At 46.2% G+C, this 21410-nt stretch overlaps 1 protein-coding gene across 3 annotated transcripts in view; it reads right to left on the reverse strand.

Moving 5' to 3' along the window:
- Positions 1 to 21410, reverse strand: part of BMERB1 (bMERB domain containing 1) — a 449511-nt gene that overhangs the window by 90159 nt on the left and 337942 nt on the right. For all 3 annotated transcript variants that reach the window (XM_040356926.1, XM_040356925.1, XM_040356927.1), the window contains exon 4: positions 6497 to 6611. In XM_040356926.1, coding sequence (XP_040212860.1) covers positions 6497 to 6611 — 115 coding nt within the window. The remainder of the gene's footprint in view (positions 1 to 6496; positions 6612 to 21410) is intronic.

The following is a 21410-nucleotide window of genomic DNA, read 5'->3' on the forward strand; positions in this document are numbered from 1 at the left end:
TGCCCCTGTTTCGCAATCTTCACCGGAGGGACACCCCAGCATGTGGCACAGTAAGAACCAACAGAAAGGGCTTCCCACAAAAGTTGGTCAATCAAAAGCTAAGACGAGGGGAGACGACATCTTTGCGGAGCCAGGAGCTATTGGCTGTCAAGTGGAGGGACAGACATGACGTCCACATGCTTACAACCATCCACAATGACACCCACGTGGAAGTCCCCAAAAGAAACGGCCCAATCCAAAAACCATCTTGTGTCTATGATTACAAATTGTTTATGGGAGGAGTGGACTTCAACGATCAGATGATTGAACCCTACCTTCCCTCAAGAAAATCCCGTCACTGGTATAAGGAAGTGTCCATTTTTTTTTTCAGTTTGGCCATGTATAACATAAATGTTATTTACAAAAAATCAACACAGAATCCCGTACTTTATCTTCAATACCAAGAAGAAGTTGTCATCGCCCTTTTGTACCCTGAAAGCCCACCAGAAAATACTTGCTCTGATTGCGTGAGCAGACTCCACGAACGCCACTTTCCTGACAAAATCCCCCCCCCCCGTGAAAATGGGCACAAACGTCAGAAGAGATGCCGGGTGTGCTCCAGAGGAGGAGTCAAAAGAGACACCACAGTTTATTGTCCCGATTGTCCTTTCCAACCAGGCCTCTGTTTAGGTGTATGTTTCCGCCGTTACCATACTGCTCAAAATTATTACGGAAGTTTGGTAAACAAAATTCTAATTTCCTGTCATTTTCCTCCACACCCCTTTATGCCACTGCACTGTACATATCTCTGCCTGCTCTGGAATTGACCCTGGCCTGTTATACGACCACGCTTCTGCCTAACGCTTAACTGTACCTACCTCTGCCTGCTCTGGAATTGACCCTGGCTTGTTATACGACCACGCTTCTGCCTAACGCTTAACTGTACCTACCTATGCCTGCTCTGGAACTGACACTGGACTGTTTGACCATGTTTTTTGCCTGCCTCTTGGATTGATCTTTTACCCTGCTATGCTAGTGGGAACACAGGGGTCTCAAATATGTGAGGGGCTCCAGAATTGTTTTTCTGGATGAAAAAAATAAATTTTTAGTTTTCTCATTCCCAGATTAGGGTCTGGTTGCCCGGAGGCTTCAAAAAGATTTGGGTGGGAGAAGCCTCTACCCCTGTCCCCATTCTTTCCTGGCCTGCTACTTGGACCATGTTCCTGCTTACTACCAGGACCAATATTTTGGCACTGCTGGCAATGTTTGTACTTGCACTGGCCCTGGACAGTATTTCTGACTGTACTGACTATGGACATTATTCCTGTCTGCTGCCTGGACAATTCCATTCACTGTCGCTGACCACGTCCCTGCCTGCTGCCTGGATCAGGGCTCTCCTCCTGTGGACAATTGCACTACTAAAACCACAGGTAATCTTTTTACCCATTACTCAGCAGAATGTATTATAGGGTGTAATTCTTGGTATGTACATGCTGTGTTAGAAATATGAAGGGCCTTCAAAAATGTGATAGATTGTAAGGAAATTGGATGTGTAATTTGTGTCCCTAGAACACCTGATGGTGCTTCTTGGATGTTGGGTCTCTATGTGGCCAGGCTGTTAAAAAAGCTCACACATGTGGTATTGCCATACTCAGGAGGAGCAGCAGAATATATTTTGGGGTGTAATTTTTGCTATGTACATGCTATGTGTTGGAAATATCCTATAAATGGACAACTTTGTGTAAAAAAAAAATGCGTTTTCATTTTTTTTCCACATTTTCCAAAAACATCTGCAAAAAAAATGAACTGTTCAAAAGACTCATTATGCCTCATAGATTATACGTTGGGGTGTTAGCTTTCCAAAATGGGGTCACTTTGTGGGCGTTTCCATTGTCCTGGTGCTCCAGGGCCTTCAAAGGTGTAATAGGTGGTTGAGAGATTAGATGTGTAATTTATGCTCCTAGCTTGAAGTTGCTACTTCGGTGTTGAGCCTCTGTATGTGGCCAGGCTGTGTAAAAGTCTCACACATGTGGTATTGCCATACTCGGGAGGAGCAGCAGAATAAATTTTGGGAGTGTCATTTGTGGAATATACATGCCATGTGAGAGAAATAACCTATTATAATGACAATATGGTGTGAAAAAAAAACCAATCTTAATTTTGCAAAGAATTGTGGGAAAAAATTAAAAAACTTCAAAAAACTAACTATGCCTCTTACAAACTACCTTGGAATGTCTACTTTCCAAAAATGGGTCATTTGGGGGGTATTTGTACTTTACTGGCTTGTATAGGGTCTCAGAAATGAGAAAGGCTGTCAGGTAACACATCAGGTAAATCAAATTGATCAATTTTCAGTAATTGGTACCATAGCTTGTAGACCCTATAACTTTTACCCAGACTAAATAATATCCCCAAAAAAAATTCCCCAAAGATCTGTAGCAGTATACATTTTAGGCCAAATTTATGAAGAAAATTAACTTTTTTGCTAAATTTTATAATAGAAATGAAGACAAATTTTTTTTTTTTTTTTAATTTTAGTTTTTTTCATTTATAGCGTAAAAAATAAAAAAGGCAGAGGTGATCAAATACCACCAAAAGAAAGCTATATTTGTGGGAAAAAAGGACAAAGATTTCATTTGGTTACAGTGTTGTATGACTGAGTTATTGTCATTCAAAATGCGAGAGCACCGAAAGCTTAAAATTGGTCTGGTTATTAAGGGTGTTTAAGTGCCCAGTGGTCAAGTGGTTAAGACTAAACAATCCAAATGAATTTGAAGTGCAGACTTTCAGATTTAATTCAAAGGGTTGAACATAAATATGAAATACAAATTTTAGGAACTGCAACCATTTTTTTACACAGTTCCCCCATTTTCAGGGGCTCAACTGTAATTGGACAAATGAATATAATTATAAATAAAATGTTAATTTTTAATTATTTGTTAAGAATCCTTTACTGACAATGACTGCCTGAGTTTGGAACCCATGCACATTACCAGACTGGGTTTCCTCCTTTATTATACGTTGCCAGTCTCTAACTGCAGCTGTCTTCAGTTCTTCTTGGTTTGTGGGTCTTTCTGCCTTTCATTGTGCCTTCAGAAAGTAAAATGCATGCTCAATTGGGTTGAGATCAGCTTATTGACAAGACCATTGCAGAATATTCCACTTTTTTTTACTTCAAAATCTCCTGGGTTGCTTTTGCAATGTGTTTTGGGTCATTGTCCATCAGTACTGTGAAGTGCCGTGCAGTCAAATTTGCTACATTTGGCTGAATCTGGGCCAACAGAATATCTCTGAACACTGCAGAATTCATCCAGCTGCTTTTATCTTCTGTCACATCATCAAAAAACACCATTGACACTGGAAGCCCTGCATGCCTATGCCATCACACTGCCTCCACCATGTTTTACAGATGGTGTTGTGTGCTTTGCACTTGTAGTGCAAAGTGGATTTGCCTTTAGTAAATAACCCCCACTGTACTTCAGATCAGCTGGATCTGGCGTGGATGTGTGAAGAGCGGACAGTCAGAAGTAGCTGGCAGTTGATGCTCCTGCACCCACACACGATGACTCTCTCTCCCTGTAGCACAGGCCACGACTCGGACACATCACACACTGACGCAGAGTCACTTGCTCGCAGTTCCAGGCTGGAGTCCCAAGATGAAGATCCCGGCTGCACACAGGCTTTTTATCACCTCCATCAGCATCATGTTCTTCTTTCTCTGCCGGCTGGTATTTGTAGTTCAAAACAGTCCAGCTGAATGCAAATCTTGGCTCCCTGGACTAAATGTCCCAAGATGCTTTGTTTTACTCTTAGAACTCAGTCACTATATCTAGAGGATATGACAACAGAGTCCAGGCTGAACACTAGGAGAGAACAGCTTCACAGCAGCAATGCTGCACAGTGTCTCCTGACAATGCAGGCAACATTATGCAGCTCCTGGCTACAGGAGCTTTATGTGCCTGCTGGTATAGGAAAGCTCCATAAATCACCTTTTCTCCTGATAATGCGATACTAAGTCCCTTGCTCCAATCCATGTCAAAAGTCACATCCAGGTTCCATATAACCTAATAGATACTATCGGCCTTCAAGAATTACAGCAACTTCTAGTCACTTCACAGTCTTAATGTCTCTCTAGTCCTATATATCAACTACATGCTCTTTACATTTCTTAAACAGGCTATTTTTGTTACCCTCTGGTTTTAGGAAGTTAGAGATGCATCATTGCATGTTATAGCATTATGGATCATCAAATTCAAACAGAATGCATACAGGGTTAATAGTCATGACCCACTAAGTAAGAACCCCTTTCTTACACTTTGTTACTGTAATTATTAAATGACTTGGTATTCTCTCCTGTTACACGATGTCTATTTGCTGCCATGCGGCTGTCAGGAAAATGTTATGTTGCTTTACATATGTAGCGCCATGCTCCTGATAAACAAGCGCTGCATAAAATTTGAAAACAAAGTGCAGCGCTGCACTTTGTTTTCACATTTTCCACATTTATCCTTTTGTTGTGTTGGCAGCCACTACAGATATTATATATTGGATGAGTGCAGTATATATATATATATATATATATATATATATATTTGTGGCTGCTTAAAATTGTGTGGGGGTCTGAGATGTTATTTGGCTCAGACCAGATTGATTAAGGGCAATTTAGCCTCTGTTCCAGCCATGGCTGTGCTGGGAGTGATCCACCATTATTTGCCTGGAGGTGTTATTACCACCCCAGGCCAAGGGTGGCAGCAGTCAGGTCATGGTATACTGAGTGTCCCCCTCAGCAACAAATCAGTGGGAGTAGTTACCCCGCTGTGCATGCTGGGGAGGGGTATTTAAGGGACAGACACCATTGGTGCGGAGTTCCGTCCGTTCACGCCTCGTGGCCCGCCTGGCTAGGGGTTCCTGTTGTGAATCCTGGCTCCGGGACCACGTTGGCCCGGGGCTGCGGCTTCGTATGGTTCGCCCAGTTGTCTGGCTGGGGCCTGTACCGCAGAGGTTTTCCTGTGCTGTCCGTCCTGCGGGAGGGGGCCACTTGATGAAGGGGGACCAGGGGAGGAGCTATCCTGGTAGGGGCCATGCAAGAGGCTGGTACCCTAGGAGAAGACCTGGAAGCTTCACCAAAGGATGCACCATACACTGAGAGGCTTGTCAGTGTCGCCTGCCGTATTCAAAGGTTCTAGTGAGAAACAGCTAAAGAGATCCGGGTGCCGAATCCTGTGGCAGAGAATTCCGGACCGCAATATCTTATCAAGAAAAGGTCTGTGGCAGAGTCTGTACTTTATTCCGTGCGCCATCCCGGCTGCTAGGCCAGTGAGAGGGACCTCTCCGGGTGAGCAATACCCACTCTCGCTAGAGTGGTGACGAGAACTGTTTGCTGGAAACAGGAGTGTTTCCTTACTTTGCACCTGAACCTACCTACACTTCCACCCCTTATTCCTCTTTTCTACTAAAGTTCTCCAAAATAAACCCCAAGAGATAGAGGTACATTGTGTGTGGACTTTTAAGTTCTTTTGACTCTCCTTTCACCCTGGACAGCGAGAATAGAGGTAACGTGCCACCCAAAATCTAAACCAGCAGCTCCTACGGGGGTAGTGCTACACATTTACTGTAACTTTCTATTACTATCACCTATACATTATATGTTTTATTTTACATTATACAATAGCAAACACCAAAGCAATATGTTATACAATAACAGTTGGGGAGTGTCCACATTCTCACACATTCACAGATCCAATAACTAGTGGTTGAATAAAATGAAGGATCTGAGCCTTTATAGAGTCAAAGAGAAAATCTGCTCCTGTAGCCTATACATGGTGTAATACTTTTCCACCTGTGGCATTCTATCTACCTAATTGCAGGAAAGCACAGGTTGGGACCATAGGTCCCTCAGCTAAAGGTGTAGTGTATCCTAATGTAGGTGTACTAAAATGAATAATCTGGTATGCTAAACTAAAATTGGTGAGTAAATGCATTTTGCAGGTTCGAGAAACAGTGCTGTGTACTGCTTTACTGTAGTACAAAATATATTCAGACTATACTGAGACCATTTGCCACAATCTTAACCACTTTAACTATATACTGCAGTATACCCTGCAGTATATACCAGAGCATTTTTTTTATTTCAGCTATGTGCCTATTGATTCTGAAATAACTTTGTCATTCTCTTATTTTATTTGCAATCTATAGACAAAGATATAACAAAACAAAAATAAAAACGTTTTTTTTTGTTAGATTAACCAGTGTTAGTTTTGAAACAAGTTCTCCTGATGACAAAAATTTCTCCTAATCTGCTTCTGTAACAATGATCCAGTCATACTGAATTGTCAGTAAATGTGACAAGATAGCCGCAAGGCATGCAGAGGAGCATAGTACACATGCCCAAAGTATTTAGATGGCGTTTTCTGGAGCATGTGTAGTATGCCAGTTGTTAAAATGCTCACTGATGGAACTAGATAACAATGTAGTATAATCATCTTGACCTCAGAATGCCATAAACTAGAATCCTCACCTTAACCGTTCCACTTCTGCATCATCTACGAGGAAATCTCTTTTCTGTACCAACTTCTGGATCTTCTGAATTAGTTCATCTTCTCTTTTTTTCTGCTGACTTGTTTTATCCTTTTCTGCAAAAGGAAATCATGGTAAAACTAAATGAATTAGCACAATGCTTACACATTTTAAAACTGATCTCTAGGCAAGCTAGCTTTGTACCTGCCAAAGCATTTGTAATTGTGTACAGCTAGTGTTGGGATTAAGACACCCCTGTCACTCACCCTTTTACTGGTCTATAGATCAGCAGCAGCTTCAGAGGCAGAATGAGTTTTCCATTGAACCCAAAACCATTCCTTAATGGCCTTATTGGTAAGCCAGTAATATTGAAACTGAAGTGCGGTATGGATACCTGATACCTGATATTTGTGGATGGCTACACAAACATGTAGCTCACCAATACAGAAGAGTATATTGATGGGGCATTGTCTGGACATCCTGGAGAAGTTCTAATAAGGTGTAATATCATATATACGTGGAGTAGAAGAGGTGGAAGAAGATGGCGAGATGAGAGAATAAAGCAATTTTAAAATTAGTTTTGAAACTTCTTTTTCAAGGTTATTGTTGGACTTTGTTTTTGTGTTTGTTTAAAAAAAAAAAATCACTAAAAAAAGACATCCCTTTCAAACAGTAAATTAATACTCTCAACCTTTACTACAGCACCAGGACAGCATAATCATGAACATACCTCCAGCAGCCTGTTGATAGGAAAACGAAGGAGCAGAATAACACTGGGGTCTTCCTTCTGTTCACTTCTGTTAAATCCTCTTCTGTCAACATGTTCTCTATTCAGCACATGTGAATTACAGCAGATATTCAATATTCATCTTCAACCACCCTACCTCTGCCTTTGTGCAAGGGATTGCAGGAAATCAAAGTCAATATATATTATGAACAAAAGATGATCAGGACAGCCGCACTCCAATCCAACGTAACTTTAATGTAAAAAAATGGAAACAGGCACTACAAGTCACAGCAACGGAACCTAGGACAGCTGACGCGTTTCACACTAACTTTAGTGTTTACTCATAGCTATGAGTGTAAGCGTACATACAGTAACCATACATACCATACAGCATACAGTAACCATACTGCGCTTGAATCCGCTGGTTAAGTCTCCTGTGTGCCCATGGGATTTGAATTTGGTATTGTCTGTTTTACAGAAACTGCCTTTTGAACCATTACACCATGCTTTTTTAAGTCTTTTGACAAAGAAACAGTTTTTTCTCGTAGCCATATCCTCAGCAAGGAGAGTATCCTAATTGGCGGCTCTTTCGTGTAAAGAGCCGTATATGATTATTCATGATGACAGGGTGGTTCTGCGTCCTCACCCGACTTTTTTACCTAAGGTGGTTTCAGGATTTCATCTGAATCAAGATATAGTCCTACCGTCTTTTTTTCCAGATCCGCAGTCTGCAGGGGAAGAGAGTCTACACTCTCTAGATGTTGTAAGAGCGGTAAAAGTTTATCTGCAAGCTACGTCTCATATACGAAAGACTGATTATCTGTTTATTCTGCCACAAGGCCCAAAAAAGGGTCAGGCAGCGTCAAAATCTACTATTGCATGTTGGATTCGACAAGTCATTATTCAGGCCTATGGTTTAAAAAAGAAGATTCCTCCTTTTCAGGTGAAAGCGCACTCGACTAGAGTAGTTGGTGCTTCATGGGCAGTGCGTCACCAGGCCTCCATGTCTCAGATCTGTAAGGCTGCTACTTGGTCTTCGATCCATACATTAACCACTTAAGGACCGCCTAACGCCGATATACGTCGGCAGAATGGCACCGCTGGGCACAATCACGTAGGTGATTGTATAAAGCCCAGCGGTGGGTCGCGGGCGCGCTCCCGCGACCTGGTCCGAAGCTCCGTCACCTCGGCCGCTGGACTCGCGGACCCAATCGCTGCTATAGTCCCGCGATCGGTCCCCGGAGCTGAAGAACGGGGAGAGCCGCGTGTAAACACGGCTTCCCCGTTCTTCACTGTGGCGGTGTCATCGATTGTGTGTTCCCTAATATAGGAACGCACAATCAATGACGTCAGACCTACAGCCACACCCCCCTACAGTTGTAAACACACTTTAGGGAACACACAACCCCTTCAGCGCCCCCTTGTGGTTAACTCCTAAACGGCAACTGTCATTTTCACAATAAACAATGCATTTTAAATGCATATTTTGCTGTGAAAATGACAATGGTCCCAAAAATGGGTCAAAATTGTCCGAAGTGTCCGCCATAATGTCGCAGTCACGAAAAAAATCGCTGGTCGCCGCCATTAGTAGTAAAAAAAATATTTTTTTATAAAAATGCAATAAAACTATCCCCTATTTTGTAAACACTATACATTTTGCGCAAACCAATTGATAAACGCTTAAAAAATAGGTAGAAGAAAATGTATCGGCCTAAACTGAGGAAAAAAAAGGTATATATGTTTTTGGGGGATATTTATTATAGCAAAAAGTAAAAAATATAGCATTTTTTTCAAAATTGTCGCTCTATTTTTGTTTATAGCGCAAAAAATAAAAACCGCAGAGGTGATCAAATACCACCAAAAGAAAGCTCTGTTAGTGGGAAAAAAAAGGACGCTGGGGGCGTGGCCTGGACATGGCTGAGTGAAGCTGCTCTCTCTCTCTGAGCTCCCGGCCTGATCCCCCAATTTATGGCCAAAAATCGCCTTTAAACCGGCATGTACTCTGCAAAAAGGTATGGGACCAGAGCAGCAACTAGGAGAACCCCGGCTGGCAAGATTTCGGGCGAAATTCAGAAGTATTTTAAACTCCTGCAGGAAATCTCCCCCGGCGCTGGCCAGCCTGTGCCACAAGGCCCTACACGTGGAGTCGCGGAGGAAGCCCAGCTGCCGGGCCCGAGCGGTTCTGAACCCGGGTTGGAACTACCCCAGGAGCCGCCTGTGGACACCTCTCAGGGTGAGATGTCTGCCCCACAGATACCAGATCCTGCGGGCCTAGATCAGGACATCAGGGCGCTACTTCAGGCCCTACCCACGAGGACAGACATAGAGGCCCTGATTTTGCGGCTGGAGGAGACGCATAGACGTGACATCCAGGAGGTCAGAGGGGAGGTTTCTACACTTACCGATCGAGTGGCATCGGGAGAGGAGTCGGTGACCTCGCTAGAGGCCCGCGTGACAGCACTTGAACGATCCCGGGATCAACACTGTGAGGCGGCAACCTCGCTACAGCTCCACTTAGAGGACGTGGAGGACCGGAGCCGCCGCAATAACCTGCTGCTTCGCGGCATACCGGAGGCTGCGGAGGACGTCGGGGCCAGGATTACAGGATCTTCCGCAATGTCCTAGGGGATCCAGACGCCAAGATCGAACTAGACAGGGCGCACAGGGCGCTCGGGCCTAAACCGACAGATCCGGATAGACCACGTGATGTTTGCCGCCTGCATCGTTATGTGCAGAAGGAGGCTATCCTGCGCCAGGCCTGGGACCGGTTGGAGGTCGAGGTTGACGGCATGCAGATCTGGATATTGCCGGACCTATCCAGAGCAACTCTCCGCCGCAGGGCAATGCTGCGGCCTCTCCTGGACCTCGCCAAGCAGACAGGACACACATACCGCTGGGGTTACCCACTGGCGGTCACCTTCCGAAAGGACACCACTGCCTTCACACTCCAAAGTGCCGCGGACCTCCCAGCGCTTTTCCGGTTCCTGGGAGCCGAGCCGATACAAGTACCAGACTGGCTCCAATTCCTCCCTCGCCAGAACGGACGATCAGGTGAAGCGGCGTATCGTGGCCCGTTGATGCCACGCTCGCAGAGAGGCAGACGGAGGCGCCATTCAGCCCGAGAAGGAGCGGCACGTGAGTAGGCCCTGTGCCATGCTTCCCTGTCCCCTGCCCTTGCCTGCCCGCCGCCCCTGATGAGGATATTCTTTTCGCACTCCCGTGTTCCCCCCCCTTTTCAGTAAAGTCCGGTATGACTTTTCGCCACCCTACACCCGGTGAGCAGCCCGGCAGCATTTTTGTTTGAATGCTCCGGCCTCGGAACATTCCCCCTCGAGACAGGAATAGGGGGCTACATCCCCACACGGTATCGGGAGTCACCCTTCTTTGACCTAGTTGGCAGTGCAACCCACCCGGGTGCAGTGAGCGGATCCCATCTCAGGGCCTTTCCCCCAGAACACTTCATGAACTCCCCGAATCACCGGACCGTGAGTGAAAAACAACCCACTGCTACTATGACACCTTCTCTGCTGTGAGCCGCCCTTTGCGTCCTGGGGATAACCTGGTTGAATAGAACACTCAAGACCGTGGACAGGGGTAGCTTGGTCTATACAGGGCGTGGGAGGCCTGTGTGTGGAGTGCCGGGAGGGGTATGAAGTGGAGCTGCGATCGCGGCCCGGCTGGAGCCCCCACTTTGCAACGGCTGTGGGGGGGAGGGGCAATACGCCATGTCATACGGCTTTGTACTGCTGAGGATGATGACACTGGGGAGGGGGTTATGTTATGTTATGTTTTTAGATGCCAACCGGAACTTTCCTTGCTGGGGTGGGGGGTGCTGGCCTGTTCGTTGGGGTCACGGGGTGAGGGTGGGGGGGTTGATTTATCTTTTTGCTTGCCCCCAGCTCCCTCATGATGCGGGCCTCAGTTCTGAATCATTTGCACCCCTGAGTTCTTTATTTGCACTGTATGCACCAATTGCCTTGCTTGCTCTGTGTTTTCAATGTTATTTTTATTACTAGTATTACTGTCATTATTAGACATATTATGTATTGCCGGTTTTTGTTTTATTCTACAGCACATGTATACGCCGGGATTGGGTGGGGAGGGTCGGGGGCTCGCTTCCTGACCCTGTTTAGTTCCTCCCCCAATTAGGATGGCGCTCGATACCAGGGATTGCCCCGGAGAGTGCCTTTAGCCGATTTTGGCTACCTTAGTAGACGCTATTTGGCAGTACCCCTTGGTACCTGCCACCTGACCTCTTTCTCTCTTACTTCCCTCCCCCCTTTCTTTATCCTCTCCCTTTTCTTTCTTTCCCCCCTAGTGCTATTCCTTCTCTTCCTCCCCCTGTCCTTCTGCTTCCTCCTATCACGGGAGGTTTTTGACCCCCCTTCTACCTAGTACACCCGTTCCTCCCCGCCTCCCCCCATTGCACAAGCATGGATGTGCTCACTATTATGTCGATAAATGTGAAGGGCCTTAACACGCCCGAGAAAAGATGCATGTTGTTGCACGATATGAGACGCATGGGCGCAGATGTCGTATTACTGCAGGAGACGCATTTTAAAGAAAGCAACCTGCCGCTTCTAAAAAATAGGTTCTACCCCGCGACATATCATTCCCAATACACAGAAGCTAAATCCAGGGGAGTTTCTATCCTTGTCTCCGCGAAGGTCCCATGGACACCCCTTGACGTCCGGACAGACAGTGGGGGGCGCTTTTTGTTTTTGAAGGGCAAGATAGGGGATAGGACAGTGACTTTTGCTAATCCTATACGCCCCTAATGCTCAGCAGGATGTATTCCTCAAAAGGAGGCTGGAACACCTCCAACGCTTCACAGAGGGGCATTTGATACTGGGAGGTGACCTAAATGTCCCCCTGATTTCGACCGAAGACATATCCTCTGGGAAATCCTCCCTGACCCGGGACATACGTAAACGCATCGGCGCTACACTAGACTCTATGCAACTGACGGATGCCTGGCGTCTTTTACACTCTGGAGAGCGTGATTATACTTTTTTCTCTAAGCCGCACCAAACGTACTCGAGAATCGACTACCTTCTACTGCCTCACAGACAGCTTGATGCGATCCAAGACGTTGCCATTGGTTCAATCACGTGGTCGGACCATGCCCCGATCACCCTAAAATACACCATCTCCGACTCCAATGGGGGACAGAGACCGGTGTGGCGGCTTAATAAGGGCCTTCTGCAAAATACAGGTCATGACTGACGTGGTTAGGGAGCTGGGACATTACTTTTCCACCAATAGCTCCCCCGACAGTGACGCTGGGGTAGTCTGGGAAGCGCACAAGGCAGTGATCCGGGGTGTGCTTATTTAGCACGGCGCAAGATTAAAAAAAGAACGGTCGGCACAATTAAGCTCGCTCCTCACTAAATTACACTCCCTAGAAACGGTCCACAAAACAACCCCAAGCAGACAGCTGGGCGCAGAGCTTGACAACGTTCGCTCTCAAGTCGCAGACGTTTTGCACTTCAAGGCCAAGGCGGCGCGTCAGGTCTGCTGACGGAAAGCCTATGAATCGGGTAATAAATGTGGCAAAATGCTGGCCAACACACTGCGCACACATTGGCGTAAAATGAAGGATGGATGGCCGCACTCCAAACCAAACAGGTTGTCTTTATTTAAACGAACAGCAAAAACATAACAGATCACAGCAACAGAAACAGGAGGATAACCGACGTTTCGCACTGACTTAGTGCTTATATGAATTCTGTTGCTGTGATCTGGTATGTTTTTGCTGTTCGTTTAAATAAAGACAACCTGTTTGGTTTGGAGTGCGGCCATCCATCCTTCATTTTACGCCAATGCTTGCCTAGTGCACTGCCAGCACCCTTGGAATCCTACACCTGTGTATGACCCTATAGCAGACCCACCTTGAGCGGTGATTTTCCTTCTTACACTGCGCACACAGCGACTAACATCATAAATTCCACACGTAGTGTCCAATATGGGACAAAAGCAGTCTATACCCCAGCAGATCACTCTGGAATTTAGGCATTTTTATAGCTCCTTGTATAACTTAGACAGACCTCTGCCCGCCCAGGACACGGTGCTGGAATATATTTCCAAGTCCCTCATGCCATCCTTGTCGATTGAAGCGCAGGAAGATCTAGAAGACCCTATCACACTACCAGAGGTCCAGCTTGCGCTAAAGAGCGCTAAGCCGGGTAAGGCCCCGGGTCCTGACGGCCTCACCATAGCATACTATAAATCCCTGCTGCCTTCACTGGGTCAACACATGGTACGATGATGATGATTTAGGTTTGGGGAAATCTTTCCATGTCACTACACTACAAGCCAAAATCTCAGTAATTCCGAAAGACGGTAAAGACCCAGCTCACTGTGGGAGCTACCGTCCCATATCTCTTCTCAACACTGACCTCAAATTGTTTACCAAAATCCTGGCCTCCAGACTGCAAAGACATCTCCCACAAATAATACACCTAGACCAGGTGGGTTTTGTGCCATCTAGAGAGGCCCGAGACAACACCACTAAGGTGCTCAACCTCTTACACATAGCGACCTCCAGTAGGACACCTAGCCTATTCGTGGGGATGGACGCCGAAAAGGCATTTGACAGGGTCGACTGGCAGTTCATGATGTCTACATTGAGTCATATAGGCCTGGGCGATAAAATGCGGAACTGGGTTACGGCGGTATACAGGGGGCCTACAGCAAGGGTTAGGGCAAATTGTGTGCTCTCTGAGTTATTCCCCATTACCAACGGATTGAGACAAGGGTGCCCCCTTTCGCCCCTCTTGTTCGCACTCTTCCTTGAACCCTTCTTATGCCACATACGCTTGAACCCTGACATCTCCGGGATACGTACCACGAACGTGCAGTACAAAGTTTCCGCCTATGCGGACAACCTATTGTTCACCCTCACAGACCCAGACACCTCCTTGCCGGCCCTCCTCACAGAATTCGGTACATGCGGTAGGCTATCCAACTTAAAAAATCAATCTAACTAAATCAGAGGTCATGGGTATAGGGATCTCTCAGCAGCAGCTCACCCAGCTCAGGGACAGTTTTAAATTGAAATGGACGGAGGTGGCATTGAAATACCTGGGGACGTATATTCCCCCATCATTTTCACAACTGTTTAAGCTGAATTTTCCTCCTCTTTTGAAGGAAGTTCGTAAACTGCTAACTCAATGGTCTGGAGGCTTACACTCCTGGATGGGCCGGTGTAAGATCCTTAAGATGACAGTATTACCCAAATTCCTGTACCTCCTACAGGCCCTCCCAATTCGTATCCCAGGAGATTATTTTAAACAAGTCCACTTCACATTTATCCACTTCCTATGGGCCGGGAAGAGGTCAAGATTACACATGGGGAATTATCTCTCTCCCAAAGCTGCATGGCGGCTTAGCGCTGCCGGAGGTTCGAACATATTATCACGCAGTACACCTTGGGAGACTGATCGATTGGTGCCGCCATGGAAGCATCAAACTCTGGACACAGGTTGAACAGGGACAGTGCGAGGTTCCCCTACATCGAGCCCCTTGGTGTCACACTGCGCTTCCCTCGCTCACTGCACGTCACGATTAATACGATTAAGGTCTGCACAAGACTTTTCTCGCAATTCTCCCTGTCCTCCCTGGACTCCCCCCTCAGACCTATTATTGGTCATCCACATTTTGAACCGGGCTTACGGGATAGGAGGTTCCTTGACCTTAGGAGCGCGGGTTTTTTTCAGGCATCCCACTTTGGCTCTAATGGGAAGTGGAGATCGGCAAAAGAACTGGCAGATTCCTCCGGCGCATACCGTCTTGACTTTTTGAGGGCACACCAGCTGAGCCACTTTCTGTGTAGCCTTCCTGCCCCCTGGAAATACAGAGACCGTACACGGCTATGGAGGAATTGTGCGAGGAGCCCAGGATACTCCCCCACGCTCTCTCTTTGTTGTATGGTATGTTGATTACCCCCCCCGGGGAATTACCAGATCCAAGCTCTTACTAGATGGGAGAGGGACCTGAACACGCAGTTCTCGGCCAACAAAAAACTAAATATAATTCGATTTACGCACAAGTCCTCCTTGTGCTCGAAAATTCAGGAGACGAACTACAAAATCCTCACGCGTTGGTATAGGACCCCGGATCTCCTGAATAAGGTGTTCCCTGGTGCCACTGCTACTTGTTGGAGATGCCTGTCGCCTGGGACATACAAAAAATCAATTGTGCGTCATCTGTTGGACGCAGCCAAAGCCTGTGTGCCTCTCCGCTGGAAGTCCCCTCACCCGCCGACCGTAGCTCTCTGGCTTAATAAAGTAGATGAGATCAGTCGAATGGAGGACTTGATCCTCTCCAGTCAGCAGAGGCAGGAGGCGTACTCCAAGACATGGCAGATATGGAACATCTTTAAATACTCAGAAAAAGGTCAGAGACTCAGGGAAAATGATTGCCCCCCACCAGCTCAGTAATAGGCGTGTCGCCTGACTTTTCGGTATCCACTCTGACCAGGAGACATTTTATACCCTTCGGGGTGCTTTGCTATTTCCTTGCTCGAGCAACCTCTCCCCCCCACACACCTTTTCTTGGGAATACATCACAGGACACAGAGCTCCCGCCCCTCTTCGGAGTTAAACGTGGGACACTTATTGCTTTGCTACAAAACTGAGGTACTCTCCATTTGGGAGGGAGGGGTTATATAGGGGAGGAACTCAATTTTAATTGGGTTTACCAGTGTCCAATCACCTGTGGTGACTACATAACCCATTAAGTAATTAAGGCTCTGTGTCCCATGATGTATTCCCAAGAAAAGGATTTTACAGGTAAGCTGTATTAAAAAATCCTATTATCTTGTATTCGGATATAGTGGGAGCAGTTATATTTTGTTTATTCATAGTTTGTTTCTTAAGTTTCTGTTACTTAGGCATTTTGGTTTTAAGGTTGTGGGTCACTTTTTTATGTTTACTGTTTGCTGGTGTGTGCTCACAATATATAATTTTGTCTGTTTCCTTGTGTAGTTCTGCATATCGGGTCATCTCTGCCGCTGAATCCTGACACTAACAAAAGATCATAAGAACCTCCTTGACAATGAGATTTGATAAAAAAATTCATGTGGGTACAGTGTTGCATGACCGTGCAATTTTCGTTCAAAGTGTTACAGCACTGAAAGCTGAAAATTGGCCTGGGCAGAAAGGTGGTGAAAGTGCCCAGTATTGAAGTGGTTAACCACTTCCATACAGGGCACTTATACACCCTCCTGCCCAAACCAATTTTCAGCTTTCAGCACTGTTGCACTTTGAATGGCAATTGCGCGGTCATGCTATACTGTACCCAAATTAAATTTTTATCATTTTGTTCCCACAAATAGAGCTTTCTTTTGATGGTATTTGATCACCTCTGGGATTTTTATTTTCTGCTAAAAAAAGAAATAAAAATTACTGAAAATTTGGAAAAAAAAGTGTTTTTTTGTTTCAGTTACAAAACATTGTAAATAAGTACGTTTTCTCCTTCACTGACGGGCACTGATAAGGCGGCACTGATGGGCACCGATGAGGGGGCATTAATGGGCACTGATGGGCACTGATAGGTGGCACTGATGGGCGGCACGGATGGGCGGCACGGATAGGCGACACGGATGGGCACTGATAGGCGGGATAGGTGGCATGGATGGGCACTGATAGGTGGCACTGATGTACTGTAATGTGTTGTACTAATGGATGCCAATCAGTGCCAAACAATGATGCCTGCCAATCAGTGATGCCCATTGTGGGCATTGATTGGCATCCATTGTGGGCACTGATTGGCAGCCATTAGGCATCCATTATTTATTTCTGAATGCATCTCTGGTGATCTAGGGTGGCATACCTGTGAATTAGAGGAGGATGTGGTGATCGCCAGTCAGACTCTTCAAGAGTTCGGTTGGGTATTGAACCTACAGAAGTCGGTGTCAGCACCTGGAGTACCTTGGCTTAATTCTGGACTCCTCAGAGGCAAGAGTTTACCTCCCCTTGGGGAAGTTGCAGACTCTTCGGTCGTGGTGATGCTGTTGGCATCCCGCAGGTGGTTGACACTGCACTTCTGCATGTGATCCCTGGGTCTCATGGTGTCCACCTTCAAGGCGGTCCTGTATGCTCAATTCCACACTCGTGTCTTGCAGAAGGAAATCCTGTCCAAATGGCGGAGATCTCCGGCCCTTCAGTCCGGGAAGTCGTTCCTTCCTTTTCGCTGGATGGTGATCACGACGGACGCCAGCCTGACCAGCTGGGGGGGGGGGTGGAATGGTGTCTGGCGTGTTCAGTCAATGCAGGGTCAATGGACGCAGGAGGAATCCGGTCTGCTGATCAATGTGTTGGAACTTTGGGCAATCAGACTGTGCCTCTCCACATGTTCACCGAGGCTTCAGGGACGTCTAGTCGGACAACGCCATGGCAGTGGCGTATGTCAACCATCCAAGAGGAACAAGAAGCTTGGCTGCAGTATCGGAGGTCACTAACATTCCTCGATGGGAAGAACGGAGTGTGCCGGCTCTGTCGGCCGTATACATTTCGGGCGTAGAAAACTGGCAAGCGGACTGCTTAAGTCGCCAGATGTTGGACCAAGAGGAATGGTCGCTACACCTGGATGTGTTTCAACTCCTTTGCCTCAGATGGAGCACGCCAGATGTGGATCTCCTGGCTTCTCGACTCAATTGGAAGGTATTGAGGTTTGTGGCCAGGTCCAAGGATCCCTGGGCAGACGCGACAGACGTGTTGGTGGCTCCATGGGGACAGTATCAGCTGATATATGCTTCCCCCCCGCTAAAACTTCTTTGTCTGCTTCGCAGAGTGGAAACCGAGGGGATTCCGGGGATTCTAATTGCCCCAGATTGGCCTCAGTGCCCCTGGTACGCCAACCTTGAGAGAGGACCTTCTATCACAAGGTCCTATACTCCATCCTTCTTTACAGTCACTGGCTTTAACAGCATGGCTGTTGAAAGTCTGGTGTTCAGGGACCGAAGCCTGTCGGACTCAGTAAATTCCACCATTCTTAGGGCACGGAAGTGATCTTCTCGGAAGATCTATCATTGCACATGGAAGCCTACATCTCTATGTGTGAGACGATGGGGTGGCGTCCACGGACATATTTGGTTTCCAGAATCCTGCTGTTCTTACAGCGGGAAGTGGATCAAAAACTTGCCCTATGCACCTTGAAGGGGCAGATTTCAGCCCTGGCTGTTTTCTTTCAGTGACCCTTGGTGTCTCATTCACTAGTGAGTATGTTTGTGCAAGGGGTTCAACATGTGGCCCCTCTGGTTTGTCCACCACTACCTCTGTGGGATTTGAATCTGGTGCTTTTGGTACTTCAGAAACCCCCCTTTGAGAACATTAGAGATATTTCCCTTTTGACTCTCTCTCAGAAAGTTGCCTTTCTGGTGGCTATTACATCAGTCAGGAGGGTTTCTGAGTTGGCTACCTTGTCTTGCAAGTCCCCTTTTTTGATCCTCTACAAGGATAAAGCTGTGCCAAGCCCACAGCCTTTGTTTCTTCCGAAGGTTGTTTTGGCCTTTCATCTAAATGAGGACATTGTGCTTCCGTCCCTGTGTCATCGGCCGTCACATCCCAAAAAGGTTGCTCTATATTCCTTGGATGTGGTCCGAGCTCTGGTCCGAGCTCTGTGAGTGTATCTCTCTGCTACGGCTCCGTTTCGGAGGTCAGACTCACCGTTTGTGTCAATGACTGGTCCAAAGAAGGGCCTGGCAGTCTCGTCGGCCACCATTTCTCGGTGGATCAAACAGGTCGTGATTCAGGCTTATGCCTTACAGGGGCGGGCGCCCCCATTTCCTGTCACGGTGCATTCGACCAGGGCAATAGGTGCCTCCTGGGCTTTCCGAGATCAAGCGTCTGTCTACCAGGTGTGTAAGGCGGCACCTTCACAAAATTTTACAAGGTTGATGTGAGTGCATTGGACGCCACTATTGGAACTTTTACACTCTGACCACGCTCCAACAGACTGTACAATAAAATGGGGTGCGGAAGATAAGAAAGAATGGCACTGGAAAATAAATGAGACCCTACTGAAAGATAGTAAGTACGAAGAGAAAATAAGGGAAGAATTAGGGCCAGATTCACAAAGGTTAGCGGATCTTTAGATCCGTGTAACCTATGTGTTTTAAGATCCGCCCTCGCAAGTTTGTGAGGAAAGTGTCAAATTCACAACACACTTACCTCCAAACTTGCGACGGCGGATCCTAACTCCCCCGGCGGAATTCTAATTCCGCGGCTGGGGGAGTGTACTATTTAAATCAGGCGCGCTCCCGCGCCGATTTAAATACGCATGCGCCGTCCGGGGAATTTCCTGGCGTGCATTGCTCCCACTGACGTCAATAGGACGTCAGTGGTTGCGACGTGAGCGGGACTTGCGACGCGCGTGTTCGTGAATCGCGTACGCAAACGACGTAGGAAATTTCAAATTCGACGCGGGAACGACGGCCATACTTAACAATACTTACCCCTGCTTTTAGCAGGGGTAAGTATACGACGGGTACCGCGCTACGGAAACGACGTAAGAACACAGCGTCTGGTCCGCGTACGTTCGTGAATTTCGCGTATCTCGCTGATTTACATATTATTCAGTGTAAATCAGCGGGAACGCCCCCGGCGCCATTTTTAAATCCAAAAAAAGATCCGACAGTGTGACACTGTCGGATCTCAGCCCTATCTATGCGTATCTGATTCTATGAATCAGGTGCATAGATAGGACCAGTAAAAATCAGAGATACGATGGTCTATCTGAGATACTCCATGGTATCTCTTCTGTGAATCTGGCCCTTAGAGTTTTTCTTTGAGACAAACGATACAGATGAAACAACTCCTTTGTCTGTGGGAAATGCACAAATGCGTAATGAGAGGTAACCTCATCGCGATGGGAGCATATAGAAAAAAGAAGTTAAACGAACAGATACAATGTTTAAGCGAATTGGAGAGCTAGAAACCGTACATAAAAAATCCCAGGCTCAATCAATAGAACAAGAATTAGATGCGGCCCGAGAAAAATTGAGCCTTTTGCTGATAGATAAAGCCAAAGCAAAATTAACAAGGGGGAGACAAACATTTTATGAGTTTGGGAACAAACCAGGTAGAACGTAAGCAAATACCTTGAAAAAAGCACATATAGGTAATCATATTACACAAATTAAGACATCTAATGATGAAATGGTCAACACCCCGCAAGAGATCGCAAATTGCTTTAAGAAATATTACGAGAAACTATATCAGCTGGAGGATAAACTGTCTCTAGAGAAGGAACAAGAGAAACTAGAAAAAGCCAGGGAATATATTAGACACCATGATGCCAAAAATATCAGAGGATAAAGCAAGGAAATTAGATGAGCCAATTACAATAGGGGAGTTCAGGGAAGCTCTAAAAATATTAAACTGGCTAAGGCACCAGGCCCTGATGGGTTTACCTTAACATATTATAGGATGTTCGCTGAGAAATTAGCACAAAGATTCACAGCAGCTTTTAACTCATTGCAGGAAGGAAAGAAAATACCAAACAAAACATTGATGGCACATATAGTAGTTATTCCAAAAGAAGGGAAAGAGCCTTCGCAATGTGCCAGCTACCGTCCCATATCACTGCTGAATGTGGACTTAAAAGTATTTACTAAGATTCTTGCTACAAGGTTAGTAGAATTTATTCCAGATTTGATACACCCAGATCAAGTGGGATTTATACCAGGTAGGGAGGGGAGAGTGAATACACAGCGAGTGGTAAATGCGATATATCTAGCACAAAAAGAAAAGAAGCCAATGATATTAGTAGCTAGTGATGCAGAAAAAGCGTTTGACCGAGTGGAGTGGTCGTTTCTAAAAGCAACGCTGCACACATAGGATTAGGAGAAGGAATGATGAGCTGGTTCACAAATTTATACTCACAACCACGTGCAAAAGTTAAAATAGAAGGTAAGATATCCGACCCATTCGATATTCGAAATGGGACAAGACAAGGATGCCCACTATCGCCCATAATTTTTGTTTTGACTATGGAGCCTTTTCTACGGAAAATATGAGCTAATGTGAATATCAGGGAGGTAGCAACGAAAGGAGAGGTACAGAAAGTAGCGGCATACATGGATGATCTAATTTTCTTTATAACATCTCCAGTTATCTCCCTACCGCCCTTAATGGTAGAAATAAGAGAGTATGGAAAGCTGTCCAATTTTAAAGTCAATTATGGG

The sequence above is a fragment of the Rana temporaria genome, chromosome 6 (genome assembly GCF_905171775.1).
Source record: "Rana temporaria chromosome 6, aRanTem1.1, whole genome shotgun sequence".
NCBI classification, from domain to species: Eukaryota; Metazoa; Chordata; class Amphibia; order Anura; family Ranidae; genus Rana; species Rana temporaria.